The sequence below is a fragment of the Schistocerca cancellata genome, chromosome 11 (genome assembly GCF_023864275.1).
Source record: "Schistocerca cancellata isolate TAMUIC-IGC-003103 chromosome 11, iqSchCanc2.1, whole genome shotgun sequence".
NCBI classification, from domain to species: domain Eukaryota; kingdom Metazoa; phylum Arthropoda; class Insecta; order Orthoptera; family Acrididae; genus Schistocerca; species Schistocerca cancellata.
Window position 1 is genome coordinate 110,334,027 of NC_064636.1, and position 20,729 is coordinate 110,354,755.

The following is a 20,729-nucleotide window of genomic DNA, read 5'->3' on the forward strand; positions in this document are numbered from 1 at the left end:
AATATATTGCTAGTAACGTCCCAGCAAATTTGCTAAATGCTTCGTAGTTTATATTTTAGCATGTGGACGCTTTTAAATCGAAATTTTCAGTTATTATTACGTGTTAGCAGCTGTCGTTTACAAATTACACCGAATTTTTCTTAAAACGATAAATAAAAATTATTTTATTCTGAAAAATGCTTCTTTGTCTTCTGTTGTTCTTGTCAGTGTTGGTATTGCTGTTTGTGTTGTTAAGCATCTTTGGTTGTTGAATTTTGACTTTGGCGTTCAATTTGAAACTTTGACGGTTATAAGAGATTTAGATTGTTTATTTTGAAGTGTATTTAGTTTAGTTGTTGAATTCTGTTTGTCGGATAGTAGCCTAAAGAAAGGAGACTCGTATTCTCTAATGTGGTGTGAAATCTATATTCTGTTTATGACTACGAGAACGAATGTTTCAAATAGAAGGATGTATTTGGTAAGTTTATAGTGACTTTAGTGCACCCGTGAAGAGTTTTTGCATGATAGTAATGGCAGCGGCGCATTTCATTTCCTTGTTACTCTGTTGTTTCAGGAGACTCGCATGTTTGAGTGATCGGACACTTTTACGTTGATAGTTACTCTACATTGGTAACAACATTAAGCGGAAATTGCGAAATAAGTTCCCTTACTAGTGGAAGAGGGCTAGAAGGAAGATGGGAAATTGTCCGTCCGCCGGTCTCAAGGAATTATTTGAAGAGGTTATCTCGAATGAGAGCAAACACGACGCGGTATTGCCAAGCAGTGGTACACCAGACAGGATGACACTTATTGATCCGAGATCTCCTTTGGTAGACGCAGAACGGACACCGATCGAGGTATTTCATGTGAACTTTTTTGGAATTTTCTTTCTTTGCGATTGTTGTACAACATTTAGGTTCTCACAGTCTGCGAATGCATGTCGAACTGTACTCTGGTCTGGTGCTTTCCAGTGAGTTCATTATGCCCTTCTGGTACATTTATTTCATCTGTGATGCAATTTTGTATGTTCCTGAATACGCTGATATAGGGTGGAGTTAGTATCTGAGAACTGTTATCTAGCCTACAATGAAACAGAAATTTTTTAACGAGACGTACAGTCGTTTTAAATGTATGAGCATGTGTGTGCCACCACACTGACAGGTACTGGATGACTGCAGAAACCTGGCTTTAATTAGATTTGAGAGCATCAGATAAGACGAGTTTTAAGAGTTTCAATTTTTAAAGGCTGTGTTGTGTATAAAAAAACCACAACTTTACAATTTAAAGGATGAGTGTTAGTGAGCGAACTTTCTCCATTATAAAAGTGAGTACATGCCTAAGATAGACCTACTGTTTCACACTTGTTATACATAGATAATCGCATTTTATTGTGGTAAAGGCTGCAGATGTCATTATTAAATAGTTGTAGTAGCAGATTCATGTGTAGTGTAGCCCAGGATCTGCAAGCTGTTAGTAGCTGCTTCCTATTTGACACACATCATTGACAGCATGAGAGCCCTGCTTTGTCATATGTTGAGACATTTGTAAATTTTGATCGCATTCATCATATCCAGCATTCTCTCTAAATTTAGTTTCTGTTGCTGATACATAATGTTAACTGCAAGGTTAAATTAGGAATAATACATTATATAAGCAACACCAATCTAGACTCGGTTGAATTTACCAATATCTCATTTTTGACTTCATCCTGTAACATAATGGTGATGTGCCCTGTGACGACATATGTGCAGAAAAGAATAAAACTGGCAATATTTAGTATGCGTCTACAATAGTTTTTACAGACTGGTCTGTAGTGTAGCCAGAGGTCCAGGTTAGGTTGAAATGTGACAGTTTGGGTTTGATTGGTAAAGTGATAAGGATGCGTCATCTTTATTTATCTCCAGCAGTATAAACATGTACATGAATGTATAAACACCTGAGGATGGGCACAAGCCCGAAACCGGTCGTGTGATGAATAAATAAAATTTTATTGCGACTGGTAGTGGGAATTTTTCTACACCCTATAAAGGAACAGTCACTGAGTTAAACAGCACCCACTAGGGATAAAATTTGCTGAATACCATGTTCTTACAAGCCAACTGCATTCAGAGTGAGGGTAGTGTATGGGAAACAGATTCACTGTTTCCCATTTGGACAGTGCTTGGAATCTGCTTTGGCATGCATTATGTTCGAGGGTTGACATCTTCAATCTGCCGCGGCCCACGCTTTGTGCTGTACATTTCTGGCTAATATTAGTGTTTTTTCCGTGAAGCACACACATCATCCAGTGAAGGTCACAGGTGAAATGCGATTTCCAGTTGCATGTTGTGATACCTGTGTGTGTGTGTGTGTGTGTGTGTGTGTGTGTGTGTGTGTGTGTGTGTTTTCTGTAGATTGCATTTTCTAGTCATGTTACTATATGTATATTCTTCTGATCTTGTGTGTGCTTCAGTTTTGAAAGATGCTTACTCTATTTAGAGACACTGTTTGCTTTTATTTAGTTTTACAGCATTGGGATGTTAATGTGATAATACTTGCCTAAGAAAGAAATGGCACCCATTCACAGTATTTCAGTCATTGACACTTACCTAAGTTCTGTTAAACTATAAAGTAAATAAAACCCATCACTTTGATATGCATATGGAAAATTTTTCACATTATTTGGCAACAATGTATTTTACTAGATCAGCATCACTAAGTTGCTCTTTGAGGGAAAGTAAGTTGTGAAGCGATTCATGAGGCGAGAGCAATTTTCACTGTTTTTCCGAAGCCAAACGTTAAGGCTCTTCAGTGCATGGTATGTGACATTTACAAGTTAAATATAGTAATAGTATTGTAATGGACTATTCCATGTCATTTTAGGAAGCAGAGAAACTTGTTAAAAATTAGATGAGTCGTAGCTATTAATTTTATGGACAGGTGTGTGACTGGTAGTGCTAAATCATTTTCTGTGATGTCAACTTTGACCCCAAGAGTCACTGATCACCCAGGTGATGTTGCTCAACCTTTTTGATTTTCTTGATTTTTTTATCATGACTTCCCTATAGACAGACATTCACAGACCACTGTTTTAAAATTTTTTATCAGTCAGTTTTTTTCTGGCAGCCATTTTTACAATGGCGGTTGGGCAAATTTTAGTGGAAATCGACGTTTGCGGGAAGTTTAATTGCCAAGTTATTTTAAAAGATATCAGAATAATTCAAAAACCAGTGTGCTCAGGATGAAATGAACTTCAGGCATAATTTTTTTTAATTTTTCTATCATGCAAGAGAGTCACTCAAACTCTTTCTGTGAAGACGCTGAAAAAATTTATCAATCTTCACTTTTTAAGGCCTTCAATTTTCATGAAGGAAGAGAGGCTCACTAATAATATGTTCTCTCTGTGTTGTGTACTTACATAACTACCTGCAGTAAAAGTTGCAGTCCTGAGAATGCACTCCTGTTTTTTCTAGAGCTTTTCAAAAATGGCCAAAACCCTTCAAACGTCAATTTTCGCAGGTCAATATCTAAAAAGGGACTGAACGAAAACAAGCGAAAATTTTACAGAATGTTCTTTATTCTCATGGGAATATCTCACAAAAAAATTATGACAGACTCAACTACATTGGGAGTAATAGAGCAGCAGATTTCAGTAAAAATGCTACCGCTCTACATTCTCTTGCAGTGCCAAGTTAGCAAACAAGGGCTTGAAATTATTACAGTTGACATTTGTCAAATGATGTTTAAATCATTACATCCAATAAATGATCAAATATTTCTACTTTTAAATAACAATGGGCAGAGATAACAATTAGTAAGAGTTCTAATTCTTAAAATTAACGGTACATTTGTTGTACTACACTTACCTACAGTATACACATAATAATGTTTCTCCATGTATACAGATTTAAAACTTCAGTTGTAACTACTTGCCAGCTGCAATTTTCATTAGGAAGTTAAACAAACATGATATTTCATTGCGTAGTTTATCAGTTATGTTGTGTGTTCTACCAGACACTGTTGTGAGTTCCAGTGGAGTCAGCTTTCGTACTATTTTATTTGCAGGCACCCAAGCAGTGTCATTTTTGGAAAGTTGAAAGGCAGTTCTTTGACCAGAAGGGTGAAAGAAATGCACTAAAACATCATTGTTATCTTCACTTTTCTCTTCAATTTTGCCAAGCCACCACTTCTCATCTTACATACAAACAACAAAGTCGTTATTTGTAAAAGATGATACATTTGTAAAAAGTATTGAAGTTTGATGATCATCAAAGTTGGAGCCTCTGGAAGTAACAAAACATCTTATTTGATTGTCACTTATGGGAACATATCTGTGATAGCTTCTTGTTCCTTTCAATGGTAAACAACAATCAAATCTCTGTCAGCTTTGTTTTGATTTGTTCAATTTCAGTTGAAGAAACAAATATATATCTAATCCCAGTAATATTCTGTTGACAGTATTTGAACAAACCGTTTGGAGTCAGGATCTGTTCTGTGTAAGGTCTTTGAAAGGAAGCTCGTGTAACTTCTCTTTTTGTTGTTCCGCCTATCCCATCGCAAGAGTTCTTTCCGTGTGATGAGGCAAAGAAATTCCACTCTGCTGGTAAACCAAAATCATTTTTGTGTTGGCAGATATTAATGAAGTTTTTCTTATTTTTGTACTGGCTGCTTGCACTATCACTAAAGTAGATTATCTTTTCAACATTACGTATGATATTCTTAATTTCTCTAATGAGGTGATGTTGAAATGCATGCACAGTCGTGGTATTATGTTCTAGGTGGTCACTAATTACACAAATAGATTTGCAACACACGTCGTCTTCTTTTTTAAAGTAGATGACAAACGGATGCAGTGTCGCTTATGCATTAGTCCAGTGAAAACTTTGAATTTCATCCTGTGCTCTAAATGTATAGTTTTCTGCAAAATCACCAATCAATCAGCTTTGTTTTGATTTGTTCAATTTCAGTTGAAGAAACAAATATATATCTAATCCCAGTAATATTCTGTTGACAGTATTTGAACAAACCGTTTGGAGTCAGGATCTGTTCTGTGTAAGGTCTTTGAAAGGAAGCTCGTGTAACTTCAGGTTTTCTTTCGTTTCCTTAAAATATTGAGCTTGAGCTTTTGAGATAAAATGATGGGATTTTAAAAGCACCGGCTTATCAACAAGAGACTGTAAAAATTCCTCACTGGGCATTACCTGTGTAATAAGCTCAACTCTCTCAGTTTGTACTCATTGTTTGAAAACTACTTCATCAGGCAAGATGTCAAGTTCATTTTTTAAGATATCAAGTAGGGTATCTGGTCCAGGACATCCTGCACATATGTCAAGCATACATTTTTCATTATCAATATCACATACCATGAAAGCTATCACGTCTTTATAATTTGCATTAAGTTTTGCTCCTTCCATCATTAGCTTCGTTGTTTTAATGATGCTTGCAAACGCATACAGTAAGAGTTCCTGATGAACCCGGAAGAACACACCACTTTGGTCGTAGAACACAAAACATAGAGCGGCCATTTATGTTATCTGGGTATTTTTGTTTATAGAGGCTGTAGAGCTCATTCAGCGAGAGAAGAATTAACATTTTCTGCTTCGGCACCTTAACATTGTCAATCACAGTTGAAACACATTCCTTTTTACCAGGTCACATGCGACTGTTGTCATCATCCTCGTAAAATTCTTTGACACTATTAACAACAACTTCACTTATTTTGTTGGCACCTTGTCTTTTCGAAAGATGTATTAAGATCTAGCTGCCTAGTTAACTTCACCATGTATTAAGTTGCACCAAATTCATCGATTATTTTTTTCTTTGACCATGATCTTGGCGAGAGGCTAATTATCTTAATTTTGTCATCTTTACTGGAAACTTTGAATTTTTCTTTCATTTTGGTAATAAGTATATCACACTCACTTTGTACATTTTCTGTACTATTTCCATTCTGAGCATCTAAGTCATTATGGAAAGATTCTTCCAATTTTCGCTTGACAGCACTTGTAATTTTATCAGTTTTTCTTTGTAAAGCTGATAGTCAGTCGCTGGTCTTTGTTGAGCTTTGTTATTTTATGTACAGGAGATAATTCCAACGTTTCACAGATTGATTCTACTTGATGCAAAGGGTTGTCCTCAAACAATTCAAAAGGCCCAGGAAGAAATTCAGGATCGTTCTCAACACTAATTGCCACTTTTTCAGCTGGTTTATTTACAAATATTCTTGATGCGCAAGTTGGGCATAGAGCTTGTCCAGGAATTAGGTTAATATCCACATTTTTTTGTTTAGGTGTTCAACTAGTATTTTACGCAAACCATTTTTAACTGGCTTTTTGTGAGTACCAAATGGGTCACAACACTTTTTACCAAAAATGTGGTTGTATTTGTCTAAATATTTATCTTTGTGGTAATAACAAATATTAGAAATTTCTTTTGAAATTCTTAATTTTAACAAACATTGTTCTTCAGCTGGCAAGTCACTCGCTCTTATTAATTCTTGATGCACTTTCTTCTTGTAGTGTTGTTTATGGCACTGTTCACTTATTAGTTCACCCACAAAACAACTCATTTCAATACTTGAAAACTCTACTATTCTTGAAAACAGTTGAAGATGGGGCACTTCAGATCAACACTTACAAAACTCTTATTCACTTGTTTATTGTCTTGGGTACTGCAAAGAAAGTAATATGAAAAGTAACTCCAATGGAATTCACAAAGTGTCTGGTAGAACACACAACGTAACTGATAAACTACGCAATGAAATATCATGTTTGTTTAACTTCCTAATGAAAATTGCAGCTGGCAAGTAGTTACAACTGAAGTTTTAAATCTGTATACATGGAGAAACATTATTATGTGTATACTGTAGGTAAGTGTAGTACAACAAATGTACCGTTAATTTTAAGGATTAGAACTCTTACTAATTGTTATCTCTGCCCATTGTTATTTAAAAGTAGAAATATTTGATCATTTATTGGATGTAATGATTTAAACATCATTTGACAAATGTCAACTGTAATAATTTCAAGCCCTTGTTTGCTAACTTGGCACTGCAAGAGAATGTAGAGCGGTAGCATTTTTACTGAAATCTGCTGCTCTATTACTCTCAATGTAGTTGAGTCTGTCATAATTTTTTTGTGAGATATTCCCATGAGAATAAAGAACATTCTGTAAAATTTTCGCTTGTTTTCGTTCAGTCCCTTTTTAGATATTGACCTGCGAAAATTGACGTTTGAAGGGTTTTGGCCATTTTTGAAAAGCTCTAGAAAAAACAGGAGTGCATTCTCAGGACTGCAACTTTTACTGCAGGTAGTTATGTAAGTACACAACACAGAGAGAACATATTGTTAGTGAGCCTCTCTTCCTTCATGAAAATTGAAGGCCTTAAAAAGTGAAGATTGATAAATTTTTTCAGCGTCTTCACAGAAAGAGTTTGAGTGACTCTCTTGCATGATAGAAAAATTAAAAAAAATTATGCCTGAAGTTCATTTCATCCTGAGCACACTGGTTTTTGAATTATTCTGATATCTTTTAAAATAACTTGGCAATTAAACTTCCCGCAAACGTCGATTTCCACTAAAATTTGCCCAACCGCCATTGTAAAAATGGCTGCCAGAAAAAAACAATGACTTATAAAAATTTTTTAAAACAAGAAAATCAAAAAGGTTGAGCAACATCGCCTTGGTGATTTGAAATGGATTGACCCGGTTTAATTTGTTGAGTTCATAACGCATCAGTGAGCAAAATTCATTACATTATGAAATCTCCTGTTAGAAGTCTGTGAACCTTGGTTCCAATCTGTGACTTCGTATCAGTCACTGGAACAGCTTGGTGTTGACTAGGGGTTTGATATTGGGGGGAGAGACAAGGGGGTCCAAAGTGAATCTCCCTCCCCCCCACCCTCTGAAACAATAATTATTTTTTTAAGTGGCTTTATAGTTAAGATAAAATGTGGTTGCTAGTTGAACACTTAAAGTGGCTGTTAGATCGTAATGTTTAGCAGCAGTGGGAAGTAGCATGATGTCTGTAAGCTCTGAGTGCTATGTTAAACTACAGTTTCCTTCTTTTTCGTTGGTTCATGGTTGGTACACTTCATGTCAACTCTGTTTGTAAGACTGCTGCCAATCTCAGTGATCTAATTATTCTAGCAGCCTATTAGTACAATGAACTCGTGTGTTAAATGAAAGATAAGTAGCATAATGAGTGTGTTTGAACTACTCTATGATATGCTTTTATGTAACGTTGTTACGTCCATATGTAATTAATATCAGAGCAGCTGATTATGTGCACAGACCTGTCGAAACAGGGTGTACTTGAGTGTAGGATACCACCCATGTGCTTTGACCCATGACGTCGTTGCGATGTGTTGTGTGACATCATCGAGCTGTGGTGTGTTAGTTTTGGGGTGAAAGCGAAATGTTGTAGAGGATGTGGTGTATGAAGAGTTGCATGATCTTCGTGGTTTAATAATGTGGTGTGTGTGGGGGGGGGGGGGTATGTAATTGTGTCATTTAGTGTGCTACTGTCACTATGTGGAATGTACGAAATTATGTGGTGGAACATAGGAATATACTGTGCAGAATGTTGACATATAAAACAGCGTGTCATAAAATTTAAACTATACTCTTAGGCACCTCTGTAACCACTGAGTATGTTGATCAATGTTTTTAATTTAATCATGGGAGAAATTAATGGATCAGTGTTTAATAATATATTAAATGTGCACCTCTGTTGTTAATAAACATCTACCTTCTCCCATGATTTAATTAAAACATTGGTTCACCTATCTTCTCCCATCATTTAATTAAAAAACATTGATACACTCAGGATGTTTATTGAAAATTATTTTCTCATATGTTCTGCCATCTTTTCCTATCAGACTCATCATTCATCATTTATTTTACATCAGTCACCACCCAACACGCAACAGAAAAACTGTTGATACAGTAAGTATCTTGATCTAGGGTTGAGCTACATATGTTGACAGGGGATTGGGATACCAACTAATGTGTTTGGAGTTTTTCTTTTGGGGAGGGGGGGGGGGGGGGCAAGTACATGAGTACATGCTGAGTCACAGATGGGCACAACAAAAAGACTGTCACAAATAAAACTTTGGCCCAGTAAGGCCTTCATCAACACACACACACACACACACACACACACACACACACACACACACACACACACACAGGGGGTCCACAACTCTTTTGTGGATACGTGCGTAGCGAGCACGGGACCCAGAGCTAATGTGGCCCTCCATCCTTTCCGGGCTGCATACCTTCCTTTTGCACATCCTTACCCATCCCCCATCTTCGCCCCCCCCCCCCCCTTTCCTTCCCGTTCTCCCCCTCTGGTAGTATGTTTTGTGCCTGCCTACGTCCGGAGACGGGTGCTGGAAAATGTAACACATTCTTCGCTTTCTCTGCTTGCAAGTCTTTGTCCTTCCTTTGTCCGTATCTTTTCCTTACCTCTTCTCTTTACCCTTTTCTCCACTGCGGCATTTGAGACCTCTCTTCTTTCATTTCCCTTTCTCCTCCCTGTGCGTGTCTGAAGGTCGACTCACGCATTTCCATGCGTAGCCGGTGACGGGATAACACGTAATTCCCCACCCCGGGTTAGACAGGTAGGACACGTACGTACCCCCTGGTAACGTCAGGCCCAGGGAGGGGTGATTACCCGAGCTGATACCTTCCGAAAGTGCCGATTGGTCCCTCCGTCCATTTCTCGGGAGGTGTGACCTGAGGTGTGAACCATCACCTAAGGCAGGAGTGCCCTCAGAGATGGCCCCCACAAGGGAGGAGTGCGCCATTGGAGACTTCGGTAATCGTGGGGGATTCTTCCGCAATGGTTTCTTCATCTTCTACTATGCCTGCTCACAAGCGTAAGTTCAATGACTCTCAGCCACAGACAGTTCTTCCATCGTTGCCACAGTTCCTTGTTGTTTCTCGGTCTGACGAAGGTCACGACTTCTCCACGGGCAACCCTTTCATTATTCAGAAAGGTGTCTACGCAATTGTAGGTCCTGTAAAGTCTTGTTCCAGATTACGAAATGGCACTTGTTGTTAGAAACAGTCAGTGCCCTCCAGGCACAAAAATTGCTGCATACTTCACTGCTACACACCTTCCCTGTCCGGGTGGAAGCGCACCGCAGTTTAAATTTCTCATGTGGGGTCGTTTGTACATGCTCCCTCGACGGATTGTCCGACGAGGAAATTCAACACTACCTGTCTGACCAGGGTGTAACGGCTGTTCATCGAGTTGTGAAAAGGGTTGACAGGAACATCGTTCCAACCCGTACTGTCTTCTTGACATTTGACAGAGTTCAACTCCCATCGAACATAAAAGCGGGCTACGAGATAATTTCCGTTCGCCCTTAAGTCCCAAACCCTACGCGTTGCTATCGGTGTCAGCGGTTCAATCATACCAGCCAGTCCTGTTCCAATCCAGCCAGATGTGTTACGTGTGGCAAGGATGCCCATGAGGGTGCTTGTCCACCTCCATCCCCTCGTTGCATCAACTGTAGGGGTGACCACGCTGCTTCCTCTAGAGATTGCCCCATTTTTAAAGACGAAAAGCTCATTCAGGAAATCAGAGTGAAGGAAAAGGTGTCGACCTTTGCTGCTCGAAAATTATTCGCCAGTCGAAAGCCCACTGTGCCTCACACGTAAATACAGCACTGTCCTTGCCTCTCCTCGGCCAACAAAGGAGGCGGCCACACAGACTTGTGATTTCACCTTTAGTGCCACGGTTGTCAGATCGGCCAGCGCAAAGATCGCCTGTTCAACCTCCCCACTTTTGCCTGCTCACTCTATGGCTCACCCTTCATCGGGTTCTGCTAAATCTCGAGCCCAAAAGTCAGACACCCGAACTTCCAAAAAAGAGCCTACTCGTGAAGATTTTTCATGTACCCCAACTTCACAACCATCGGTTCTTCCTTCATCTAAACATCCTGTTTCCAAGAAGGCTGATAAGAAACCCAGTTCCTCTCCTTCTCCGCCACGGCGTGTCTCACCTACAGCACCACCTGGCGGTAGCCGCCCTCGGCCGTCTTCTGTGTCGCCGAGGCGCACTGCTGGCGGCCGATCAACCGACTGATCACTGGTGGCAGGAGCTGCTCCTGAACAACCTATGGATCAGGATCTTCTGCCTTCGGCTGACTGCCGTTTAACGCTTTTGGTCGCAAGCTCTGAGCAGTCGTTGAGTTGAGGGCAACCTTGGTCACTATTTTCTGTCCACCCTATGTTCACTATCCACTGGAATATCCGCAGCATTCGAGCCAATCGGGATGAATTGTCAATCCTCTTACGATCCTACTTGCCAGTCATCTTCTGTCTTCAGGAGACAAAGCTGCGTCCCCACGACCGATTTGTTTTCCCCCATTTTCAGTCAGTCCGATTTGATCTCCCATCTGTTGAAGACACTCCAGCATGTGGAGGACTCGTGATTCTTCTCCATGATACTCTCCATTATCACCCAATCCCCTTAATCACTTCCTTCCAAGCTGTCGCTGTCTGTCTTTCCCTTTCTGGATACACCTTCTCTATTTGTACTGTATACGTTCCATCGTCCACACCAATGGCACGAGCTGATCTCCTTCATCTTCTTGGTCAGCTTCCATCCCCCTATTTGCTGGTTGGGGACTTCAACGCCCACCGCCCGCTTTGGGGATCTCCACATCCTTGTCCGCGTGGCTCACTATTGATAGACGTCTTCCACCAAGCGGATCTTGTTTGCCTCAACACTGGGGACCCTACATTTTTGTCTGCCTCCACGACAAATTTCTCTCATTTGGGCCTTTCAGTCAGTACTGTTCCGCTAGCTCGGTGCTTCGAATGGTTTGCCCTTGTTGATACACACTCGAGTGACTACTTTCCATGTGTCCTTCGATTGCAGCCAGCACTGCCATATATCCGCCCACGACACTGGAAGTATGCCCAAGCCGATTGGACACATTTTTCGTCTCTAGCGACATTCGATGACCGTCACTTTCCTAGTGTCGACGATGAGGTCACTCATATTACAGACATTCTTACAGCTGCAGAATGTTCAATACCTCGCACCTCTGAATTGCCCCGGCACCCCCCCCAGTTCCTTGGTGGAATGAGGCATGCTGTGACGCAATACGTGAGCGGCGGCGTGCTCTTCGTGTTTGGCGGCGTGCTCTTCGTGTTTGCAGAAACCATCCTACTTTGGCCAACTGTATCCGCTATAAGCAGTTCCGTGCTCGATGCCGTCGCGTCATCCTCGATAGCAAGAAGGCAATCTGGGACTTCTTTACTAGCTCATTTAACACCTTCACTCCCTTCTCGGAAGTTTGGAGTCGGATTTGACGGTTATCTCCCCGGTCTCTGGGCTCAGTGTTGTGCATGATACATTAGTGGACCCCGTCGCAATTTCTAACTTATTGGGTCAACACTTTGCTGTGATTTCGAGCTCTTCAAATTACCCACCAGCGTTTCTCCCGAAGAAACGTGCAACGGAAGTGCAACCTCATGCTTTCTCCTCTCAGAATTGCGAAAGCTATAATACTGTTTTCTCCATGCGGGAACTCCAGCATGTACTCTCATCTTCTCGCTCCTCCGCCCCAGGACCGGATGGTATCCACATCCAAATGTTGCTGCATTTATCATACCCTAGTCTGCGTTACCTCCTTCGCCTTTATAATCGAATTTGGACCGACAGTACTTTTCCCAGACGATGGACAAACATCTCCCCTCTAGCTATCACCACATTTCTCTCACGAGTAGTGTATGTAAGGTTTTGGAGCGTATGGTGAATTGCCGTTTAGCTTGGTGGCTGGAGTCCTGCTCAATGCGGTTTCCGAAAGCACCGTTCTGCCATTGACCATGTTGTTGCTCTCTCCACTTATATCATGAACAATTTTCTCCGGAAACGCCAAACTTTAGCGATATTTTTTGATCTGGAGAAAGCATATGATAACCTGTTGGAGAGCAGGCATCCTCCGTACACTGTTCTCTTGGGGCTTTCAAGGTCGGCTGCCCCTTTTTCTTCGCGAATTTATGGCAGAGCGCACATTTAAAGTACGGGTGAACACTAGTCTCCCGTACTTTCTCCCAAGAAAACGGGGTATCCCAGGGCTCCGTGCTAAGTGTTGCACTGTTTGCGATTGCCATAAATCCAATTATGGATCGTCTCCTTCCTGATGTATCGGGCTCCCTCTTTGTGGACAATTTTGCGATCTGCTACAGCTCTCAACAGACTAGCCTTCTTGAACGGTGCCTCGATCACCTCCACTCTTGGAGCATTGAAACAGGCTTCTGCTTTTCTCCCAGTAAGAACGTTTGTGTTAATTTTTGGCGTGGTATGGAGTTTCTTCCACCTTCCTTACATCTACAACCTTTCAACCTTCCGTTTTCAGACGTCGCTAAATTCTTGGGTCTTATGTTTGACAGAAAACTGTGCTGGTCCTCCCACGTTTCCTATCTTTCGGCTCTCTGTCTGCGATCCCTCAACACCCTCCGTGTCCTGAGTGGTACCTCCTGGGGAGCGGACAGAGTGGTCCTTCTCCGCCTCTGTCGCGCCTTAGTGCGCTCGAAATTGGACTGTGGAAGCATAGTGTACTCCTCCGCTCGGCCGTCTATTCTTCGGCGTCTCGACTCTATCCACCACCGTGGATTACGTTTAGTGTCTGGAGCTTTTTCCACCAGCCCTGTGGAAAGCCTTTATGCTGAGACTGCTGAACCTCCGCTGTCCAATCGGCGAGCTGTCCTTCTGAGTCCTTATGCTAGCCATCTGTCTTCCATGCCTGCTAATCCGGCCCATGATATTTTTTTTTTGACGCCTCCTTGGATTTAGGGTATGTAGGCTGCCCTTCCTCCCTACTACCATCGGGAGTCCGCTTCCGTCAACTGCTCCATTCTCTTTCCTTCCGCTTTCCTAAAACTTTCTTGACAACTTGGGGTACAGCACCACCTTGGCTCCGTCCCTGGACCTGCCTGCTCCGTGACCTTTGTCAGTTTCGCAAAGATGGTACCCCTTCACTTGTTTATCGTTGGGCATGTGCTGCTCTATGTGCACAAATGAAGGAAGCCACATTTATTTACACTGATGGCTCAAAAACGTCGTTTGGAGTTGGGAGTGCCAATATTGTTGGCGACACCCCAAATCGATTTCGGCTTCCCGACCAGTGTTCGGTCTATACTGCGGAGCTTTACGCTGATCTCCAGGCTGTGCAATACATCCGCCGCCATCAGCAGATACAGTATGTTATCTGTTCAGACTCTCTCAGCTCTCTCCTCAGTCTCCAAGCTCTCTACCCTGTCCACCCTCTGGTCCACCGGATTCAGGACTGCCTCCACTTGCTCCCCTGGGGGGGCGTCTCTGTGGCGTTCCTCTGGATCCCAGGACACGTTGTTATCTGTGGAAATGAGGCGGCCGATATAGCAGCGAAGGCTGCAGTCTCTCTTCTTCAGCCAGCTATTCGCACGATTCCCTCTGCCGATCTACGGAGTGTTTTAAGTCGTCGTGTTGCTCTTTTATGGCACACACATTGGTTGACACTTCCCAATAATAAATTGCAGGACGTGAAAGCTCTTCCCTGTGCTTGGACCTCTTCCTCCCGAACTCGTCGTTGGGAGGAGGTAATTTTAACTTAGACTCCGGATAGGGCACTGTCTTTTTAGCCATCAACATCTTTTAACCAGCGATCCTCCCTACTCTGTCCTCACTGCTCTCAGCTGTGGACGGTAAGACACCTTTTACTTGAGTGCCCCTATTTTACTCCGTTACGCGTCTGTCTACAGCTGTTGCCTGACATGTCTTCCATTTTAGCAGACATGCACTCTAGAGTTTATTAGTGTCAGTGAGATGACGTCAGTCATTTGAAGCTCTTTTTGGGGACAACCAACCCCCCTTCTGTAGTGGTTTTTTAAGCTTTCCTTCTGTTTTTAGTTTCTCCAGCTTTTTGAGTTTCGTTGCCATTCCTGCTGGTTTCCAGTTTTGTTTTTTACCTTTTCCTAAGTCACAGACCGGGGGCTGATGACCTTAGCAGTTTTGCGCCCTAAAAACTATAACAAAAAAATGCGCGCGCGCATACACACACACACACACACACACACACACACACACACACACACACACGACTATAGTCTCAGGCAACTGTAGCCGCACTGTGAGCTGCAGCACCAGTTCATGAGGCGACTTGGTGCAGGTAAGGAGGAGGCTGAGGCAGGGAGGGAGATAGATAGCAGGGTAGGGGTGGCGGACAGTGAAGTGCTGTTGGGGAGCACATAAGGACAAGGTCGTGAGAGGGTAGGGAAACTATGTGCAGTCAGGAGATTAGAAGGGGCAGGGAAGAGGCATCTAGCAGTAAAGGAGAGAAGTAAAATGACTGGGTACGATGGTGGAATGAGGGTTATGTGGTGCTGGGATGGGAACAGGGAAGGGGCTGGATGAGTGAGGACAATGACTAACAAAGGTTGAGGCCAAGAGAGTTAAAGAAACATAGGTTATATTGCAGGGAATGTCCCCACCTGCACAATTCGGAAAAGCTGGTGTGGTGAGAAGGATCCATATTGCACAGGTCGTGAAGCAGTCATTTAAATAAAAGATAACATATTTGGCCGTGTGATCAGAAGCAGAGTGGTCCACTTGTTTCTTGCCCACAGTTTGTCGGTGACCATTAGTGCGGACAGACAGCTTGTTGTTGTCATGCCCACAAAGAATGCAGCACAGTGGTTGCAGCTTAGCTTGTGGATCACAACTTGTTTCACAGATAGCCCTGCCTCTGATGGGATAGGTGATGTTTGTGACCAGACTGGAGTAGGTGGCTGTGGGAAGATGTATGGGGCAGGTCTTGCATCTAGGTCTATTACAGGCTATGAGCCAAGAGGTAAGCTTGGGAGCAGGGGATGTGTAGGGATGGACAAGAATATTGTGTAGATTCGGTGGACAGTGGAATACTACTGTGGAAGGGGTGGGAAGTAGTGGGTAGGACGTTTCTCATTTCAGGACGCGATAAGGGATAGGCGGAGAATGTAATAAAATCGCTCCAGTCCTGTGTGGTACTGATTTACGAGGGGAATACTCCTCTGTGGCCAGATGCTGGGACTTTGGGAGGTGGTGGGAGACTGGGAAAGATAAGGCACGGGTGATTTACTTTTGTACAAGTTTGGGAGGATAAGTACAGTGTAAGTCATAGAAAAATAACGTGTCACATCCCAGTCATGGTGTTAAATTTATGCGATGTAGCTGATCGATCAATGAATGAAATTATCTACCGATTAACATACCAGTACCTTCAAAGTTAATAGTTGCCATATCTTGCTGTAATGAATAAAAAATTGTAATGATTTGCTTTTTTGAAGAGGTCTATCCTTTAGAGTACTACAAATGTCAGTCTGTGGAATTTTTAAACAATTTATTCTCCGTGATGTCTCACTTTTCTGATTATCCATTAGAAAATACACATTCTACAAAGTTAAAATTACTGTACAGAGAGAGTGGGGGTGGGGGAGTCATGAGTAACACTAAAAATTGTGACCAGTGGGGTGTGATTTTTTTTTTGGGTGGGGGGGGGGGGTGTCGTGTAAAGATCACATTTTCAAGTTTTTCTTCAGCATGTTGAAAACCACAGTATCTAGTGAGTCTCCACAAGTGAAAAATTACACTAAATTTAATTTTCTCTACGACTAATTGCAGCTGTTAAAAGTAGTCTTTTAATGGTATAACATTAATGTTTATTCTTAAAGAACATGTATTAAGAACAAATATTATGTTTGTATAGCACATCTAAGTACAGTAGAACCATATTGAGGGATAAATTCTGTTCTGGAGTTACAACAGGGTAGAAAGATACGGGTGGAGGTTAGCAACGCGAGGGAAGGAAGGTTGTCGGATTGTGGTGGTGTACTTCCATCCTCGGTAGGTCTGCAAAATTAAGAGCAAGGAAGGCAATTCACCATTCTTTCCTCCACACTACCACCCAGGAGGCTCACGGTTCTTTTGTGAGTTTGGGCATGGAGCACATGGGACCCTGAGATATTGCAGCCCATTCTTCCTCCACTGACTGCATCTCCTTCACCCTGCCCCTCCCTCCCTACCAGTGCTCCTTCCTCGCTGTCCCCTCCTTCCCCTCTCTCTGTGTTCAGATTTGTTTCAACCTGGGTATCCACCTAGTTCCCTGTATTGCTTGCAATTTCGTTCCTCCTGCCTGTTCTCCTTAATCTTTTTCGGCGTTTAGATCCACACTTGCGATTTGACCTCCACTTCTAAATTCTGTTTTGAGTCCGAGCCATTTGGGGAAGAACTCCCTTCCTAGCATCTGTGGCACGGATCCTCTCCTCCCCTTCCTTCCCCGCCGTAGCCCCCCTGCACCCCCTAGGTCACCGGCAGCTTGTGTAGCCAGTCTGTGTGGTCGGGCTGTTACGTACCCATCTGGCTGAGCCCCCTGAGAACACAGGGATCACACTACTGACACCTGAGCTGTCCCCTCCGCATGTATGCCAAACTGGAGCATTGGGACTTCCTGCAATGGCCTTTGCTGTGGCCGTGTGGTGCCCACGGGGAGGCCCCGATCGGAGTGGGGATCTCGGGGCGGATTCTCGGTGCACAAAGTGTATCGAGCTGCTAAAGTGTTTCCGTTCTCAAACAGCTGTCTCTTTGAATGGTAAAGGATCATTGAACGCTGCATCGTATGACCCGGCAGCTTTCCCTTCCGTGGCTACACCTCGGGAGGAGGGCCAGGCTCGCCGTCTTGGGATGAAACACTTTCCCCATTACCTGGTCTGTACTAGGACAGACAGAGACACAGTCACCGTCACAGTCATTGTTTTTTGTGAATAATATTGAGAACAAGTCTCCCGGTAAGCTGCGGTCGGGCTCCCTGTTAATCGAAGCTTGCCCTGTCGCCCAGTCTGCAGCTCTTCGTGCTTGCGATCGTCTCGGCAATGTCCCAGTGTCTGCTACTCCACACCAGTCTTTGAATATGGTCTAGGGAGTGATAATTTTTTTTTTTTAATAGGGACCTCATCTCTGCAAATTGAGGAGGAACTCCGAGCTAATCTGGAGCATTGTGGTGTTTATTTTGTTTACGCGGGCAGAACGGCTGTAAAGACAACCGCTCTTATACTGCAGCTCGTGGTCTAGTGGCTGGTGTTGCGGCCTCTGTATAACGGGGTCCCGGGTTCAATTCCCGTCCTGGTTGGGGATTTTCTCTGCCTGGGGACTGGGTGTTTGTGTTATCATCATCGTTTGTGACAGTGACTAGATTGGACTGTGTAAACATTGGGACTTTGTACGGGTGTTGATAACCACACAGTTGGGTGCCCCACAAACCAATCATCATCATCTCGTACAACCCCCTGCATTCTGTCTCGAGTGAGATACCCTCCCAGATATGGTAGAGTTTATATGCTACAGATGTGATGTGAAGCTGTACATCCCACTACCCGTGCGGCAATTTCGGTGCTTGGGTTTTGGGCATATGTCTTCCAGCTGTACGCTGGACCCACCCCCCACCCCCGAGTTGTGACTGTGGATACCCACTCCCTGAGGGAAGCCCCCTGTGTTTTGCCAGCTGTGTGTGTCAATTACGTTGACCGCCACTCTCCTTGCTCACCAGATTGCCAAGCTTACAAGCGAGAAACGAAGATCCGAGAATACGAGTCCCCGGAGTGCCTATTGTATGGTGAGGCTTGCCAAAATATGGTAGATTCCATCCACTGTCACATTCTTCACCTTTTGCCTCTGTTACATTCTTTCCCACTCCTACCTCTTCCTTACCCCAGCCCTGTCTCCCTCTCCTCTGCCGTTCCCACGTCCCACCTTCTGGGAGCCGCTCCCCCTCCCCGGCCAAAGAAGTGCTCGGGGTGGGAGCCTGCTACCACAACTTGGACACGAAATGCACCGTCTGTGTGCTCCGAGGTCGGTTGCTCCCTTTCAGTTCCAGATCTAGCAGAAACCCTGTTCTCCTTCTGCGCCCTGCTCTCCCCCACCTCTGAAAAAGAAGAAGAAGAAGAAGGAAGAAGAAGAAGAAGAAGAAGAAGAAGAAGAAGAAGAAGCAACATAAGTCGCAGGACGAGGACCCTCTGCAGTGCCCCTGGAGGCGCCATCTGCCCCCTCGTAATCAGAGTCTGACACCTTATTTACGGACGTTACCCCACTCTTGTCGGTGACGACCACTGACCGAGTGACGTGACCTGCCCTCGGCTTCTTTACGTCTAACCTCTCGCCCCACGAGAATCCGGTGGAATTGTAACAGATATTAGCGTCACCTGCCGGAAATACGATAACTTGTTTCCTATTATTCTGTGTTCCGGGTCGCTCTTCGAGAAACACACTTTCGTGGTGACTGCTCTCTAATGTTTTGTGGTTATCGGACATTCGGTCGGAATCGTGCTGGCTCTGGGATAGCATCTGGAGGCGTCTGCACTTTGGTTTGTGCTGGTGTCATCAGTGACTGGGTACCAACCTGGAAGCAGTAGTGGTTTGAGTGCAAAGGACTGCAGCAGTCACGGTTTGCAAAGTCTACCTCCCTCCAGGTAGGCCAGTTCCTTATGTCGAACTGTCTTACCTTACTACGGCAGCTCCCGCTCCCGTATTTCCTCCTCGGGGACTTCGGTGCACCCGCACCCTGTGGGGGAGTGCCACTGTGATGGGTAGGGGTCTTCTAATTGACCAACCTTATCACAGATTTTAATTTGTGTCTCCACAATGACGGTTGTCTTACCCACTTCAATGCCACTCGTGACACCTATACTGCTATTGATTTCACAATCTCATGCCCTGCTCTAGTGGCTTCCATACACGGTCACCCCGTGACGATGTTTGTGACAGTCACCATAATTGCAGTTTCTATAGCTCCCCTGTCACTGCCAGGCAGATGGTCTCCCATATTGGGCATTCTGCAGCGCCAGTTAGCCTTTATATATGTCTGCTGTGCACTTTGACACCTCTCTATCTAATTGCATTGATGCGGTTGTGCAGGGCGTCTCTGTCACTATTCTTCATGCTGCTGGCACTTCCATTCCCCTCCCACACGCCCTCCTTGTTACTGACCGTACCGAGGATCTAGCAAACATTGTCCAGGACTGCCGACGGGTGCTGCAGTGATCGAACGGCGCCCTTCGTAGACCACCCTCCTCGCTTTTGTGTGTTTGTGTTAATGCTTACTACCTTATTAAGCAGAGTAAAAAAGAATGCTAGGAGCGCTATGTCTCCTTCCTGGGGAGATACGCCTCTTTACCACAGGTTTTGTCTGAGCTCTGTAACAGTCGACGACAGTCGGCTGTCTGGGGTCTTATCCTCCGAGGTGCTCTGTGTGCTGATCCATTTGTCTGTGCAGAACACCTTGCAATACACATAGCAGCGACATCGGTGTCCTTTTCCTATCCTGCTATCTTTCTCTAGCAGAAACACAAAGTTGAACAGACCCCACTTCGTTACAACCCCCACCACGTTGAACCCTATAATGAACTCTTCACTAAACAGAAATTCTTGCAGGCTTTTACCTCATCACGTGACAGGGCCCCAGGCCCGGATTCCATCTACAACCAGATGATCCGACACTTGGACACTATCCAGAGGCAACATCTCCTCAGGGTCACCAACTGCATTTGACTTGAAGGTGCCTTCCCCTTGCAATGGCGAGACAGTATAGTTATCCTCGTCCTTAAGCCTGTGAAGAACCCAATGTCTCTCAGCGGCTTCTACCTGATTAGTGTGACGAACATACTTTGTAATTTGCTTGAAAGGACAGTTAGCTTCTGATTATGTCGGGTATTCGAAACTCGGGGCCTTTTGTCCCCGTATCA

General features: G+C 43.7%; 1 protein-coding gene across 2 annotated transcripts in view; it reads left to right on the forward strand.

The window, feature by feature from the left end:
* The first annotated feature begins 228 nt into the window (after nt 1–228).
* LOC126108753 (uncharacterized) overlaps nt 229–20,729 on the forward strand; it is a 120,316-nt gene continuing 99,815 nt past the window's right edge. For both annotated transcript variants that reach the window (XM_049914096.1, XM_049914097.1), the window contains exons 1-2: nt 229–457; nt 554–836. In XM_049914096.1, the coding sequence (XP_049770053.1) occupies nt 675–836 (162 nt within the window). In that variant the 5' untranslated portion in view covers nt 229–457; nt 554–674. The remainder of the gene's footprint in view (nt 458–553; nt 837–20,729) is intronic.